General features: G+C 63.0%; 1 protein-coding gene across 11 annotated transcripts in view; it reads left to right on the top strand.

Annotated features, from left to right (window-relative positions):
* SBF1 (SET binding factor 1) overlaps nt 1-15,803 on the top strand; it is a 106,380-nt gene that overhangs the window by 72,941 nt on the left and 17,636 nt on the right. For 8 of the 11 annotated variants that reach the window (XR_014227826.1, XR_014227827.1, XR_014227828.1 and 5 more), the window contains 25 exons: nt 41-109; nt 655-813; nt 999-1,258; nt 1,537-1,709; nt 1,931-2,004; nt 2,117-2,312; nt 2,759-2,886; nt 4,118-4,293; nt 6,472-6,611; nt 8,613-8,820; nt 8,952-9,148; nt 9,260-9,397; nt 10,414-10,506; nt 10,815-10,892; nt 11,510-11,694; nt 11,806-11,982; nt 12,640-12,741; nt 12,824-13,009; nt 13,162-13,288; nt 13,375-13,505; nt 14,231-14,464; nt 14,678-14,788; nt 14,993-15,204; nt 15,407-15,494; nt 15,625-15,756. Coding sequence is in view for 6 of the 11 variants with exons in the window: in XM_082308177.1 (XP_082164303.1) it covers nt 41-109; nt 655-813; nt 999-1,258; nt 1,537-1,709; nt 1,931-2,004; nt 2,117-2,312; nt 2,759-2,886; nt 4,118-4,293; nt 6,472-6,611; nt 8,613-8,820; nt 8,952-9,148; nt 9,260-9,397; nt 10,414-10,506; nt 10,815-10,892; nt 11,510-11,694; nt 11,806-11,982; nt 12,640-12,741; nt 12,824-13,009; nt 13,162-13,288; nt 13,375-13,505; nt 14,231-14,464; nt 14,678-14,788; nt 14,993-15,204; nt 15,407-15,494; nt 15,625-15,756 (3,774 nt within the window). In the remaining 5 variants the exon portion in view is untranslated. The remainder of the gene's footprint in view (nt 1-40; nt 110-654; nt 814-998; nt 1,259-1,536; nt 1,710-1,930; nt 2,005-2,116; nt 2,313-2,758; nt 2,887-4,117; nt 4,294-6,471; nt 6,612-8,612; nt 8,821-8,951; nt 9,149-9,259; nt 9,398-10,413; nt 10,507-10,814; nt 10,893-11,509; nt 11,695-11,805; nt 11,983-12,639; nt 12,742-12,823; nt 13,010-13,161; nt 13,289-13,374; nt 13,506-14,230; nt 14,465-14,677; nt 14,789-14,992; nt 15,205-15,406; nt 15,495-15,624; nt 15,757-15,803) is intronic. The other 3 variants (XM_082308176.1, XM_082308175.1, XM_082308173.1) reach the window with 3 other exon arrangements.

Below are 15,803 nucleotides of genomic sequence, written 5' to 3'. Positions count from 1 at the left end.
TTGCAGTGAATCTTCTTGTAACCTCCGCTCTCTTCCCCAGGACTGCACTGCCATGGACGAGCACGGGATTGCAGCCGCTCTCTTGCCGCTGGTCACCGCTTTCTGCCGAGTGAGTATCTGCAGTGGCCTGACCCCCTGTACAGCCCTCGCGGACTCAGAGCTCCTCGGGGGCCGCAGAGGCCAGCAGGCAGAAGGACCGGGAGCCAGTGAGGGCAGGTCGTCCCCTCGGTGCTTCTCAGGGTAGAGGGTCCTGTTCAGTACCTTCCAACCACTCGCAAGGTGGTCAGGCTGGCTGTGCCGGTCTCTGGGCCCAAGGCTCCCAAGATGGCTGGAACACCTGCAGGAAGGGTGCTCAGAAACTGGGGCTGCTCTGAAGTGCCAGCTTGATCTGTCGGTCAAGCTGGGCTGACATAAAATTCTGCCTCCCATAAAGCATCTGTAGCATGAGGCCCTGCGGGGCTCTGGGTGGGTGCTGGGCAAATCAGAAGAGTTTGCCAGGAATGCTTGGAGCAGCTCTGACGCAGGTGTCCCTCCCGCCAGCCCAAGGGTGCGTTGCCTTTCCCAGCAACAGGCTAGAGCAAGGATTACCTGGAGAGGAGAGCTTGGCACAAAGGCAATGTTGGTATGAAACTCTCTTCCACCTCTCTTCCTCAGAAACTGAGCCCGGGCATCACGCAGTTTGCCTACAGCTGCGTGCAGGAGCACGTGGTGTGGACCAACATCCAGTTCTGGGAGGCCATGTTCTACTGCGACGTGCAGAACCACATCCGAGCCTTGTACCTGGACAACAACGAGGAGAACCACACGGATGAGGTGAGGAGGTGACAACGGTGCCCTGGAGAACTGCTGCACGGAAGCAGCTCTCCCTGAAGGTCCACAGGCTGGTAAGGTTGCTGAACCAGCCTGAGGTTCTGGGAGATCCTGTGGGAACAGTGGGGTGAGGGCTGGCAGGTCTCCTGCCCATGCAGACGACTGATGTCTCCTTCCAACTCCGTCAGGAGAGCATGGAGGGGCCACAGGAAGCCAAGTCTGCCCTGGAGATAGCATCAGAGCAGCTGAGGCTCTGGCCCACCATGAGCCGAGAGAAACAGCAGGAGCTGATCCAGAAGGAGGAGAGCACTGTTTTCAGCCAGGCCATCCACTACGCCAACCGCATGAGCTACCTGCTGCTGCCTCTCGACACCAGCAAGAACCGCCTGCTACGCAGCTCTGGGCTGGGGGATGTGGAGAGCGTCAGCAACAGCTTCGTCACCAACAGGTAAGCGGGGCTGGAAAGCTTGGCATGGCCATGCTGCAGGGACGCCAGAGCAGCCTGAGATGGGGACAGGAGCTCCTTGGTGCCGTACCTGGGGCATCTGGGTCCTTCAGCTGCCGTCAGGATTGATGCAGGTTGCAGTGCCCAAGGGTGTTTGATATCAAGAGTGGAAGCTCTCCTGGGTTCATATCAAGAGTAGAAACTCCCTTGGGCTCTGCCTGGCGTGGGTTACAGCAGAGCAGAGAGATGTTCTGGGTTAACTCTTCCCTACTGTACGGCAGCATCGCTGGCAGCGTGGCTGAGAGCTATGACACAGAAAGTGGATTTGAGGATGCAGAGAGTTCTGACGTGGCCAACTACGTGGTGCGATTCATCAACCGCTTTGTGGACAAAGTCTGCACGGAGAGCGGGGTGACCAACGAGCACCTCAAGGGGCTGCATGTCATGATCCCTGGTAAGACGCGTTGCAGTGGTGCTGGGGAGGGGGTGGCCGTGTGATCTCCCTGGGGATCCTTCCGGATGAGCTCGGGGGTCTGCTCAAGAGGAAGTTCTGCGAGAAGCAGTGGGAAGGCCAAGCGAAGGCACACAGAGCGCTACAGGGCGGGTTGGCAGTGCGACGGGTGGTGTGTGGGGCAGGACTTTGCTTGCAGTCTCTAACTTCGTGTTTGTCCACAGATATTGTGCAGATGCACATAGAGACACTGGATGCCGTGCACAGGGAGAGCAAGAGGCTTCCTCCCATCCAGAAGGTAGGGACCTGGCCCGCTGCAGTGGGGGGGAAGGTTCTGGTGCTGTGTGGGGCTATCAAGTCCCCTTCCACGGTCTGCGTGGGCCTGAGCTTCCTGTTGTACATCCCCGTAGCCAAAGCTGCTGCGCCCCAACCTGTTGGTGGGTGAGGAGTGCGTGATGGAGGGGCTCCGTGTGTACCTCATGCCTGATGGACGGGAGGAAGCTGCTGGAGGGAATATTGGTGGTCCACCTCTCCTCCCTGCGGAAGGAGCCATCTTCCTCACCACTTACCGCATCATCTTCAAAGGCACTCCCACGGACCCTCTGGGTAAGGGTTTGTGCGCACCACAGCCTCTGCCTTCAGGGGTTTGTAATGCTGGGGAGGAGGTGGCTGGTAGCTCTCCCGGGGCAGTGGCTGCAGCTCATCTTGCTGCAGGGGCTGATGATAAGGGCCTCCGGTGGTTGCCTTGGGTGAGTGACCAGCCAGCACTGGGCCTCGCTGGGGGTTGCCGCAACCGCCACAAGCTTGGTGATTGCCCCCGGTACTACAAAAGGGGTGGTTGCTCTTGCTCTCCACCTTTGGTAGATGATAAATTACTCGTGCCCATCCTAGGCATCATCTACAAGTCGCCGTGGGCTGGCTGTAGGATGTCTAACCTGTTTCTGGCTGCCTTATCCTATGGGGGTGTCTGTGGTGATGGCCACCGAGAGTGGCCCAGCGTGGCCTGGCCTTGTGCTGGGCTGTGGCTAACCTCTTCCCATGCTTGTGCCCAGTGGGGGAGCAGGTGGTGATCCGATCCTTCCCCATCGCCTCACTGACCAAAGAGAAGAAGATCAATATCCAGGCCCAGGCGGATCAGTTCATCCAGGAGGGCTTGCAGCTGCGCTCGTGCACGTTCCAGGTGAGACCGCGCGGGGCTGCGGGCTGCTCCTTTGCGTTGCGCTGTCTCAGCTGGGGAGCACGTTGCTGGTGAGACCCAGCAGGTACGTGGCCACGGCGGGCACCGTCCCTTGGGACGAGGCACTCGCTGCCCGGACTGACGTGGTTTGGGGGTAGTTTTCCTGAAGGGACCAAAGACAACCCCTGTAGCAGATGACAGTGCACCCGAGGGGACGGAGGCGGAGGCCCCCTTGTAGAGGAAGGAGTAGGCTGTGGTCTGTAGAATCACAGAGGGGTTTGGGTTGGAAGGGACCTTAAAGATCATCCAGTCCAAACCCCCTGCCATGGGCAGGGACACCTTCCACCAGCCCAGGTTGCTCAAAGCCCTGTCCAACCTGGCCTTGAACACTGCCAGGGATGGGGCATCCCTGCGCAGCCTGTGCCAGTGCCTCACAGTAAAGAATTTCTTCCTAATATCTAACCGAGTCTACCCTTTTTCAGTTTAAAACCATTACACCTCATAGAATCACAGAATGCTTCGGGATGGAAGGGATCTTTAAGGGTCATCTGGTCCAACGCCCCTGCCATGGGCAGGGACATCTTCACCTAGATCAGGGTGCTCAGAGCCCCATCCAGCCTGGCCTTGAATGTTTCCAAGGATGGGGCATCTCCCACCTCTCTGGGCAACCCCTTCCAGGGCTTCACCACCCTCGTCGTGAAAAATTTTTTCCTTGTGTTTAGTCTAAATCTGCCCTCGTCCTATCACTCCGCTCCTTGATAAAGGGTGTCCCCACACGGCACCCTGGGAGCTGGTTCTGCAAAACCTTGTAGCAGGTTCTGGGGGGAGAAATACAGCAGGGAGAGATGTCACGATGCGAGTAGTTATTCAGCATTTTACATCTTTGAGAGACTTGTGGAGGTAGAGCAATGCTGGGAGGAGAGCACCTAAAACGCCGTCTGCTCCTTCCTGCCCGTCTTGCATGCTCGGAGCCGCGGTGAGCGGGCGCTGGGGACATCGCAGGAGCAGCAGTGCCGGGTACGGAGCGGTCTCCAGGAGGAAGGAGCATGGGACAGAGTAACTGGCACGGAGGGACAGACAGGGCAGCCTGGCCTGTGCCCATTGTGGTCCCTGCTCCCGACTGGGATCCGAGCTCTGCCCTGTGTGGTGGGAAGAGCCCTTCCCAGTCCCCTGCCCCGGCCGTGCTGAGCACGCCGTGACCGACCCTTCAGCCTGCTCTCTGCTGTTCCTGCAGTTGCTGAAGATTGCCTTCGATGAGGAGGTGGCTTCAGACAGCGCTGAGGTCTTCAGGAAGCACCTGCACAAGCTGCGCTACCCTCAGCACGTGCGCGGCACCTTCGCCTTCACCGTGGGCCAGTCACCCAAGCAAGCCATGCAGCCCAAGGCCAAGGAGAAGAACCCCTCGCTCAGGTACCCGTGCCGTGGGGAGAACAGCACGTGGGATGCGCTTGATCCTTCCAGGCACTGCAGGGCTTCTCCTCTCCCTCCTCCAGCCCGCCCAGCAGAGAGCCACGAGCAGGGGTCACTCGAGAAAAGCTGGACTCCTGAGCTGGAGGTCAGGGTCCCTGAGCCGACCTTGCTCGGACCTCTCCTTGCACAGGATCTCCGCTTGTCTCTGGGAGGGGCCGTGCTGCACGTCCGGCAGCAGCCTCCTAACCCCGCGCAGAGCACCGGTCAAACTTGGGAAGCAGGGCGTTTGCTTCAGTGGCATTCCCTGCCCCGTTGCCCAGGCCAAAACCACGCAAGCCCCGAGGAGGCGTCTTGCGGGAGAGGTTCCAGTGGGCACGAGAGAGCAGCCTCTGCTGTGCCGGAGGACGGGGAGCGCTGCGGGGCAGCGGCAAAGCTCTGCGCGTGGTGCTGACCTGCGGCCAGACCCTGCTCCTGCGCTCGGTGGCTAGGTTAAGCAACGCTGTAGCGCTGGGGTCTGGTTGCTGCTGTGTTCGCGCTTGGTGTGCCCTGGAGTCTAAGCGTCTCTCCCGTGTGTTTGTGACTCAGCTCCCAGCAGGTGACCGATATGTTCCAGGGCCTGACAGTGGGGGTCATGTCCCTTGGGCACCTTGGCCATTCAACCACGTAAGATGCCTTCACCCTGGGCGGGAGCTTGCGAGGTGGCATTGGCTCAGGCTGCAGCCTTCACTGCTCCCAGGGTTTCTTCTCACCTGCTCTGCATGCGACCGGGGCTGTGGGCTTGTCACTCGGGGAATGCCCTTTTCCAGGCTGCCGGCCAGGTTTGGGGTGCGCACTCTCACCATCACAGCATCGTGGCCTCCGGAGGCCGTCGGCCGGTCGGTCATCCCAGTGCTCCATGGCACTCTGGTGGATCCCAGGACGTGCTGAGGGAGCTGTGCCTGTACCACTAACCTCCAGAGACCTCTAGAGCTGCCGAGCCCAGCTCTGGGCCTGGGCACAGCCTCAGAAGTCTGTCTGAACTTGCAAGATGTGCTTTGTCACCCCTCTCCAAGTCTGCTTCCAGTGCCCCACACTATCTGCAAATCTTGTTCCTGCGATTAGAGAGCCCTCCCATTCCTACCCTCCGTACCTGAGCGTTTGTTCTCAGGACAGCCTTCTTCCTCCGTCCTAAGGCTTTCCCTCCCTTGGTAAATGTAGGGAGCAGTTAGATTCCCTCACCGTCTGCTTTGCAGAGCAAACCGAGGCTCCTCCTAGGCTCACTCTGGCCCCTGTCTTGATAAGGTGAATTTCTAGAAACCTTGGCATCAGCGTAGCTGTTACCCTGGGTTGGGCATGGCCCCTTCCCTGGCTGATGTATAGCCCACATCTCCTTTATTTGTTCCGCTTTGAGCCCAGGGGCTTATCGAGGCGGTGATGAGCGTGAGGTCCAGCATGTGGGCAGGCCATTCCTGCCTTCAGGAATTCCTGCCTTCTGGAGCTCCGTCGTGCGGAGCCTGTTCTGACCACGCAGCCCAGTCACCTGTGGGTTTTGGAAGGTCTCCCTTCCCTGCTTTCCCCGGGAGTGGCCGAGCCCAGCTGTGCTCTCCCTGTCCCTTATGTGGCACTGAGCAGGTCACCTCCGCAAGCTGCCTCCCTTCTGCCCAGGGAGGAGCAGCCCTGAGTCCCCGCTGGGCTGGCAGCGTCCCTGCGGTGGATCCCCTGGCTCCTGCCATGAGCTGGAGCCCAGCTCCTCTGGGGACGAGCCAGGTCTCTGCCTGTGGGAGCTCCAACGCAGAGGTGATGGTGGTAGAGCCTGGAACAAGGCTGGTGTCCCCTCGGGCGGGAGGCTGGGGCGCCTGCTCGGCCTGGCTGCCCCGTCCAGCCTCCCCGGGCACCCGGGTCCCCCCAGGGGAAGGCAAACGCTGCGGGCTCTGGCTCGGTGCCCTCTCGCAGCTGAGGAATCAGCTCCTCCCTGCCGGGGAGCTCGCAGGTGACGTCTTCCCTCCTGTGGTGACAGCGACTTTGACCCTGTGCCTGTAGCCGGTGGTGAGGGATGCTCCTGTCTCTGCTTTGCTCTCGGTGTGACTGAGTGTTGGTGTCTCTAACCCTTCAGGGGCTGCTCTTCTGGCCGCGCTGGGCTGTGGTCACGCACGTGCGGGAGGTGGTGTCAGCTGGCCTCAACCTCTTCTCTGGTTCCAGGACACTCTCCAAAAACCTGGTGAAAAATGCCAAGAAAACAATCGGCCGCCAGTACGTGACGCGAAAGAAATACACGCCGCCCGCGTGGGAGCAGCGGAGCAGCCAGCACTTCCCAGAGGACAACGAGGATGAGATCTCAGGTCGGGAGCACCCTGAGCAGGGAAGGGAGGCTGTGGGGAGCGGGGCGTTTGCTGGAGCAGGAGCATCTGCCAGCTGGGAGAGGTCTCGGCCATCACTCTGCAGGGGAGCAGGCGTGAGAGCTTCCTTGGTGCAGAGGATTGCCGCCACGGTCGCCTCTCCCAGTTCTCGATGGTCCACCAGCTCTTGTCTGCTGGTGGTGGCCAGTCGGCAACTCAATGTACTCCCAATACCTAGCGAGCCTGCGGAGAGGACGGAGTTCTTTGGTCTGTGGCCTCAGCTCCTCAGATGAAAAGTCACAGATTTAAGCTGCAGCAAGGCAGGTTAGGTTAGACATGAGAAGAGCTTGACTGGTTTGAGAGTAACAAAGGACTGGAAGGGACAGGAGTCCTCTCGTTGCAACGCTGCAGGCGTGGGGAGGAGCGGCTGGGAGCTGCCCGGCAGAAAAGGACCTGGGGGTGTTGGTCGACAGCCGCTGGACATGAGCCAGCAGTGTGCCCAGGTGGCCAAGAGGGCCAGTGGCTTCCTGGCTTGTGTCAGGACTGGTGTGGCCAGCAGGAGCAGGGAGGTGATGGTGCCCCTGTGCTGGGCACTGGTGAGGCCGCCCCTCGAATGCTGTGCTCAGCGCTGGGCCCCGCACCCCAAGGCGGCCATGGAGGGGCTGGAGCGTGGCCAGAGCAGGGCAGCGAGGCTGGGGCAGGGGCTGGAGCACAAGGCTGGGGAGGAGCGGCTGGGGGAGCTGGGGGGGCTCAGCCTGGAGAAGAGGAGGCTGAGGGGAGCCCTCATCGCTCTCTGCAACGGCCTGAAAGGAGGCTGGAGCCGGGGGGGTCGGTCTCTGCTCCCCAGGAACAAGCGATGGGACGAGAGGGAACGGCCTCAAGCTGCGCCAGGGCAGGGTTGGGTTGGGTATTAGGCAAAATTCCTTCATGGAAAGGGCTGTCAGGCCCTGGCCCAGGCTGCCCAGGGCAGGGGCTGAGTCCCCATCCCTGGAGGGATTTAAAAGCCGGGGAGATGTGGTGCTTGGGGACATGGTTTAGTGGTGGGCTTGGCAGTGCTGGGTTAACGGTTGGACTCGATGATCTTAAGGGTCTTTTCCAACCTTAACGATTCTATGATTCTAAGATCCCAGCCTTCCCAGGTGGGAGGGCCTGTCAGAGCTAAGACGTGGTGGATGGGATTTAGGGCTTCAGTGGGGAGCGGTGTCTGCAGGGACCAGTCCCTCCTGCCGCGTGTGGGGCTGCTCCGGCAGACTGGACATGGCTGTTTTTGGATCTTTCCTTCTGCTCACCGAGATACTTTGGATCCTGCTCCTTTTGTTCGCTCCCCAGTGCGTTTGCAGTGCTTTTCAGCTCGAGGTCTGCTGCAACGTTACAAGCCCCCGCTGTGCCCATCATTTAAGTTATTAGCAAAAACACCAGCTGCGTTCAGGCCCAGAAGAGATGCCTTTGAGATCCGTTGTTGTCCTCCTGGTATTAGGAAATGCTTTAGGAGCGTTAGGAGAGCCGCCTGTGGAGGGCAGCCACCAAGGTTGTGTCCAGCAGACAGTGATTTTGCCTGGATGGGAGTGTCCCGGGCTGAAGGCCTCACTGGGGCCGAGGTCTCGCTCGCGTTGCCCCCCTCTCCCAGGAGGTTGCTCTCCTCTGATGGAGGAGATGAGCGCAGTGCGAGGGAACAGCTCTGGACAGATCTGTGTTGGGCTGTTCCTCATTTCTCAGTGGTATCAAGCAATGCGAAAGCACCAAAAAAATCTGTTCTAACATGAGTACCCAGGCAGCTGACTTTTTTTTGTGCTTTTAACCTCACAAGTAAAGGCTCTCGCCCCAAAGCCCGGTGCCCAGCAGCTGAGCTCTCCCGTTACAGGTGAAGGTGGTGGGAGGGAGCTCCTGCCCTGCCGTGTCTCTGCCGGCTTGGGAGATGCCTCCGGCCCGGCCATCTCCCCCAGCTGCACCTGGGACACCACGTCTGTGCTGAGGGCAGACCCAGGCTCCCCTTTGTCTCCGCAGTGTCTGAAGAGATGGACAGAAGCACTTTGACCCCCACCACCACCATCAAACCTTCGGACAAGATGACCATCAACCACCTGGTGGAGCGAGCCTGCTGCCGTGACTACCAGCGGATGGGGCTGGGCACCCTCAGCAGCAGCCTCACCCGCTCCAAGAACGAGCCCTTCCGCATCTCCACCGTGAACCGCATGTACGCCATTTGCCGGAGGTGAGCCTCAGCTGAGGAGGGGGGTCTGCAGGGTCGGGAGAGGACAGCGGGGGTCTTCCCTACTTTGTGGGAGCTGGGGGGGCCGTGCTGCACCCCACTGGGCTCTGCAGAGTCTCTGCTCTCTCCTGCAGCTACCCCGGGCTGCTCATCGTGCCACAGAGCATCCAGGACAACACGATCCAGCGGATCTCCCGCTGCTACCGCCAGAACCGCTTCCCCGTGGTGTGCTGGCGAAACTCCCGCACCAAGGCCGTGCTGCTGCGCTCAGGGGGGCTGCACGGCAAGGGCGTCGTGGGCCTCTTCAAGTCCCAGAATGCCCCCACCGCAGGTGCCCGTCCCCTCCACCCCTGGGCAGCGCCCGTGCCAGGAGCGGGCTGCAGACCCCTCCTCGGGTCTCGTGCCGGTGGCAGAGCAGTGATGCTCGTGGCTCTCCTCCTAGGCCCCTCGCAGACGGACTCCACCAGTTTGGAGCAGGAGAAGTACCTGCAGGCCGTGATCAACTCCATGCCGCACTACGCCGATGCCAGCGGGCGCAACACGCTCAGTGGCTTCACCTCCGCGCACATGAGCAGCTCAGGTGAGGAGCTCGGTCACGGGCTGCAGCGCAGCGGGGACGCAGGAGGGCTCATGCTCGTGTGCGCGGGGCACTAGCCGTGGGTCGTGCTGTCCGTCCCAGAGCCCGGGCAGCCAGGTGAGCCGCTGTCCCCGGCCTCCCACATCGAAGGAGGCAGCAGAGCCTTCCCAGCGCGCTCTCCAGAGCTCCCAGCGCTGGCTGGGCCTCCGTGGCTGGTGGTGGGGATGGGTTTTGGGAAACCCAGTGGCCCTGGACCTGTGAGCACTGGGAGCCCCAGACTGCGCTCGGATCCAGGCGCTCACTGAGGACTGGTGGGGACAGACCCCGCTAGCTGAGATCTCGGCACCGACTGCACCCCAGCGCAGCGGGCAGTGGTGCTCGGGGTCTGTTGCGAGGAGCCTCGGTAAGTCTCTGCCTCCATTGCTCTCCGAGCAGCCTGCCCTTCGCTGCTGCGCCACGCTCGGTGTCGTTCATCCTCTGTCCCAGCCATTCCACCCCATCATTGCTGCAGAAGCGACCGGGGGCCAGAGGGGGAACCCAGCCAGGGGCTTCCTGCAGCCTGGGGAGCAGAGGACTTGCCGAAAGCCCCTCCGAGGCCTCTCCCCTGGCGTGGGGGGACATGCCCGGAGCCGCGGCCGAAGGAGGGAGGCTCAGACCAGCGGTGGGGGGCAGAGGAGTGACCTGGTGTGGTGGCGAGAGCGCCGCAGGGCAGGGGGCTGCCGGGCTGCGGCAGCGCCTGGGTGATCCCCCCACGGTGCGAAGCGCCCGGGGCAGAGCTGCGGGAGGGTCGAGCCCCCGCTCGCGCTGCTGCGCCAGCTGCCTCTCTGCTGCGGCTCCAGCTGGAAGGTGTTTCCCGCATGCTGGCCTCCAGGTCCCGGCCCTGGGTGCTCCCGCTTGCTGCCGCTTTCTCTCTCTGGCATCTTCCCCTCCCTCCCGAGCAGTTGTGGGGAGGCAAGGTGGGAGGGCCCCTCTGGAGCAGCACAGCAAGGCCGAGAGCTGACGTTTTGTTGGTGCTACAGATTTCTCCGACAAGAGACAGCCTAAGCTGGGATCGCTCATGAAGCAGGTGATGGGAGGGAAGGACGATGGGCCCGGTACTATTAGCCGCGGAGGTGAGGACGTGCGAGTGAACGCTGCCTCGTGGGGGCCTCGCGAAGGCCCCCGCCTCGGGGCAGCTGTTGTAGTGTAGATGCTTCCCCTTTGCTCCCCCCGAGCTCTCTGCCGTGGGGCAGCTGCAGGGAGGGAGGGAGGGAGCTGCTGCAGCACCCGGAGCCATCTCATTCATCCCACTCATTGCTCCAACCGCTCCGTCCGGGTCCCCGGGCGCCTCTCCCCACCCGGCCCGTGTTCACCCGGTGAAAGCGTGGGCCCGCCTCGCCCCGGTGCCCTCGCTGAGGTTGCTTTCGTCCTGTGCTCTCAGGGCTCGGCCACAGAGCTAGGGTCATCACTCTCTCCACCCCCAAGTCTGTGTCGGCGAAGGGCCGCGAGATGCCCCGAGGTACGGTACTGCCGGCCGGCTAACCACCACCCGGGTGCTAACCTGACCGACTGACCCCCCACAGACACACTCCCACCCTTCACACGACTAATGCCCCAGTAACACCCCACCTCAGCCCGCTAACGCCTCCACTGAGCATGTCGCTGGCTTGGTCCAGCTCGCGGTGCCAGCGGTAAGTACCGGGCCTGTCCCCAGCTGATCCCGCAGCGTCCTCTCAGGTTTGCTTTAGGCTCCTTGCACATCTGCTGGTGCTTGGGTGGTGGTGGCCAGGGACGGGGGCTGGCAGGGAAGGGGTCCTGGCGGCGCAGGTGCTGGGGCAGGAGCAGGGTGCGGCTGCGCAGGTGACGGGACGCGGAGCCACCGGGGTTGGTGTCCGTATCTGCTGGGCAGGAAATCCTACAGCACCGAGCAAGGAGAAGGAGCAAAAGCAAACCTGGTTCCCAGCATCTTCCCAGCATGTGCTCCCAGGGCGCTGGGCTGCGCAGTGGCGGCAGCTCAGCCGCCGCTTTCATGGCGAGCTGCTCGCCCCCGTGCCAGCCCGGCTGGGGGGACGCAGGCGCCAGCGCAGCCCACGAGCCAGCCGGGGACCCCCAGCCTGACTGCTGCCTGTCTTGCAGGCAAGTGGGGCAGCATCCGAGCCAGCGGGCGCATGAGCAGCTACGCCCTGAACATGGAGATCGGGTCGCGCCTGGCAGGGAAAGACCTGCTGGGTGCCCAGCACAACGGGGCGCCCTCGGAGGCCAGCTTCCTGCGCCAGCACCGCGCCTCGCTCTACATCATCGGGGACAAGTCGCAGCTGAAGGTAACCCCGACGCCTGGCAGCAGCCGCCTCGGCGGGGGGACGGGATGGACAGGGGTGGCGGTGGGTCTGCTCAGGGTATCTCTAGACAGCGCTGATGCTCTCCTCCCTCAGGGGGTGAAACCAGACCCGCTGCAGCACTGGGAGGTGGTTCCCATCGAGGTGTTCGACGTGCGGCAGGTGAAGGCCAGCTTCAAGAAGCTGATGAAGGCCTGCGTGCCCGGCTGCCCCTCCACTGACCCCAGCGTCACCTACCTGCGGTCCCTGGAGGAGTCCGAGTGGCTGTCCCAGGTCAGTTCTCGCCCAAAGCCTGGAGGGGCCCTGCTCCGTCCCCACGGCACGAGTCTTTGCTGTTGGCTGTTGCTCAAGGGCACATGCTCTTACCTCCTGGCAAAGTGAGGATGGGGGTCCAGGTGCCCTCTCCAGAGCATCACTCTGGCATGGAGTGGGGGACACTAAGGGAGCAAGGTTGGTATAAGAGGAACAAGGATAAAATAGCCCAGAGCATTGCTCGGCGGCTCTGGATGTGAGAGCTGCAAGTGTCCGGGGCAGCTGCCGGCTGGGGAGGCAGGGCAGGACCTGCAGGACGGCAGAACGCTATAAAGGGGTTGGTACAAGGCAGTGCCTGCAGTAGCCAGGGTGACCCCGGCGGCTGCGGCTCTGCAGGACCGGTCCCACTGGCTGCTGGAGGGAGCGAGGGACCCGTGGCTCTGCGAGGGACCCATGGCTCTGCTCGTGGCGTGGTGGTTCTGCCCCACTGGCTTTGCTGTTGCAGTCGAAGGGTGCTGCGCGGTGTCTGAACACGGGGTCGTGTGTTGTGGCCCTGCATAATCCCCCCCGTGCTCTGCTTCGTTTGGCTCTCCCGCTTCCAGGAGAAAGGGTCGCTTTGCACAATGTCCAGCAAATGAGTTTCCTGCACCCTAGTAACTCTTGGCCTTACGTTGCCAGATCCATAAGATCCTGCAGATTTCGGTGTTGGTGGTGGAGCTCCTGGACACGGGCTCCTCTGTGCTGGTCAGCCTGGAGGACGGCTGGGACATCACCACGCAGGTAGGAGCCCTGCAGCCGCCGAACGCGACGGCGGCCCGTGGCCGTCTCCCCACGAGCATCTCGAGCCCCCCTGTCCCTGCAGGTGGTCTCCTTGGTGCAGCTGCTGTCGGACCCCTACTACCGGACGCTGGAGGGCTTCCGCCTGCTCGTGGAGAAGGAGTGGCTGTCCTTCGGGCACCGCTTCAGCCACCGCGGGGCCCAGACCCTGGCTGGCCAGAGCAGCGGTTTTGCCCCCATCTTCCTGCAGTTCCTGGACTGCGTACATCAGGTGAGCCCTGAGCGCGCTGGCTGCCGGCTCTGCGCCGGCCGGCGCTCCCCCAGCAGCGGGGCTGGCAGGCTCCTTGTGCTGCGGGGAACAAGTCCAGAGCCAGCCTGAAGTTTGTGGGTCCCGGGAGGTCTCACCCATGCTGCTCCTTGCAGATCCACCTGCAGTTCCCCATGGAGTTCGAGTTCAGCCAATACTACCTGAAGTTCCTCAGCTACCACTACGTTTCCAACCGTTTCCGCACGTTCCTGCTGGACTCTGACTACGAGCGCATCGAGCTGGGTGAGGGCAGCGTGCGGGGCCCGCAGCGGATGGCAGCCCAGCGCCTTGCCCCAAATAATGCCCCTTCCCCGCTCTCTTCTCCACAGGCCTCCTTTACGAGGAGAAGGGCGAGCGGAAGAGCCAGCAGGTCTACAAGTCCATCTGGGATTACATCGACCGGCTGAACAAGAAAGCCCCCATCTTCTTCAACTACATGTATGCCCCCGAGGATGGGGAGGTGAGAGCTCTGCTCCTGCCCTGGGTCAGCCCAGCCCGAGCCCCCGCATGCCGCAGAGGGCTCAGACGGAGCTTTCCAGGGGCACCCCGGGGTCTCCTCGCCCACATGGAGCCGAGCGAGCAGCCCCGTGTCGGCTGGACAGTGGTGTTTTTTGCCCGGCTGCCGCACCGGGGCCCTGGGGAGGGTGCCTGCCGCCTCGGGGGTCACGAGCAGAGTCAGGCCCCTGAGAGCTGTGTCCCTGCGGAGGAGTCGGGGGGACGCAGGCGAGGCTGCCGAGGGCTGGGGCCGGGGGGATGTCCTGAGCTGGAGCTGTCGGGGTCTCGTTTTGGGCTCTTCACCACAAGCTGGGAACGTCCTTCCTCGGGGAGAGAAAGCGGCAGCTTCTGGCGCGTGGCCTCAGCAGGGCGGCAGCGCGGGGGGCTGCTCTCTGCCGTGCGGCCAGGCTGCAGCCGCGCTGCTCCGTGCTCTCGTTTGGTCTGGGCTCTGTCTTGGCCAAAGCTGGGAGCAGCTCTGCCTTTCTCCGGCCCAGCATTGCCTTTTCCTGGCCAGCCCGCAGCCTTCCTCAGCTGCCTCCTGTTACTGGGCAGAAAGCATCGCCCTTGGGGAAAGCGTGTTGTGAAGGGACTGATTTCCCCTCTGGACAGATTGTCCCTGCAGCACGGCCAGGGACGTGTCCCGCGTGGATGCTGCTGCCCTTCCTGAGCATAACCCCGCTGCTTCCGCAGGTGCTGAGGCCGTACAGCAACATTTCCAACCTGAAGGTGTGGGACTACTATACGGAGGAGACGCTTTCCGAGGGCCCCTCCTATGACTGGGAGCTGACGCAGGGGCAGCCGGAGCACGTGGAGGAGGCGGATCGGCAGGACACCAGTGCCCCCCAGACGAAGCGCAAGATCATCTGGCCGTGCTACGACAACCGCAGCCGCGTGGAGCCCGACGCCATCTCCAAACTGCTGGAGGTGAGCGCGGCTGGCAGCGGCATCATCTACGCGTTGCTTCTTGGTTTGGCCCTGGCCTGGACTTGCCATGGTGTCCCCATGGCTGGGACACTGCCCCATGCAGACAGCGGGACAGGGCTGTGGCAGCGTTGGAGTCGGTTGAGCGCCCGGGCCAGGGACAGCGGTCCCAGGGGTCTTGTCCCCTCCTGGGCTGATGCCTGAATCCCCCTGCAGGAGCTGCACAACCTGGAGATGGAGCTGGGGCAGGTCCCAGAACGCTGGAAGGAGACGTGGGACAAGGTCAAAGCTTCCCAGCGCACCGAGGCGCGGCAGGAGGGCAGCCGGGTAGGCTGGGGGCTGTGTGACGGGTGCCAGCGTCCGGGGGGCTGAAGGGGGTTGGCTTTGCCCAAGGGTGCCCCGAGCAAAGCGGGTGCTTGCTCCTGCAGCCGGGGGCCGAGGAGGGGTGCTGGTGCTCGGCCCCCAGGCTGGGTGTGCCCGAGGGGCGCGGGGCCGCCCTCGCCCTCACGCTGTGCCCTCTGCTCCCCGCAGACCCCCAGCTCCCTGCTGATGTCCTCCGGCCTCTCCCACCACCGGCGCTCGCTGGGCGTCTACCTGCAGGAGAGCGGGGTGGGCTCTACCCTCAACCTCAGCCTCGACAGCGACACCAGCAGCACCTCCACCCCCTCCAGCGGGAAGCAGGGCGGCCGCAAGAGCACCAGCACGCTCTACAGCCAGTTCCAGATGTCGGAGAGCGAGAACAGGCAAGCGGGGGGCTCGGGGCGCCGGGGGCTGCCGGCGGTGCTGGGAGGGGGATCCCTCTCTGGGGAGGGGTGAAGGCGTGTGGGTTCTGCAGAGCGCGGACCCCGATCGCGTCTCGTCCCGCTGACGCTGGGGTGCCACAGATGGAACTGCCCTTCAGCCCCTCTCTCCTTTCCGCCCTAACGCACTGCCTGGCTCCGGCAGGTCCTACGAGGGGTCGCTGTACAAGAAAGGAGCCTTCATGAAACCGTGGAAGCCTCGCTGGTTCGTGCTGGATAAAACCAAACATCAGGTACTGAGGGGCTGGGCACGGCGAGGGGCTGGGCACGGCGAGGGGCGGGTGGGCCCCGGCGTCTGTCCCTCCATCCCTTCCTCCCTCCCTCCCTCCGTGAGCCCTGACCGCGCGGGACCTCTCCCTGCAGCTGCGGTACTACGACAGCCGGATGGACACGGAGTGCAAAGGGGTCATCGACCTGGCCGAGGTGGAGTCCATCACCCCAGGAACCCCCACCATGGGGGCCCCCAAGACGGTGGACGAGAAAGCCTTCTTCGATGTGAGTGTGGCACAGACCTGCGCTTTAGGGAAAGGAGCTCGGCAGCC

Source organism: Platalea leucorodia (assembly GCF_965183815.1).
Source record: "Platalea leucorodia genome assembly, chromosome: 4".
NCBI classification, from domain to species: Eukaryota; Metazoa; Chordata; class Aves; order Pelecaniformes; family Threskiornithidae; genus Platalea; species Platalea leucorodia.
This window is presented reverse-complemented; position numbering and strand designations above follow the sequence as displayed.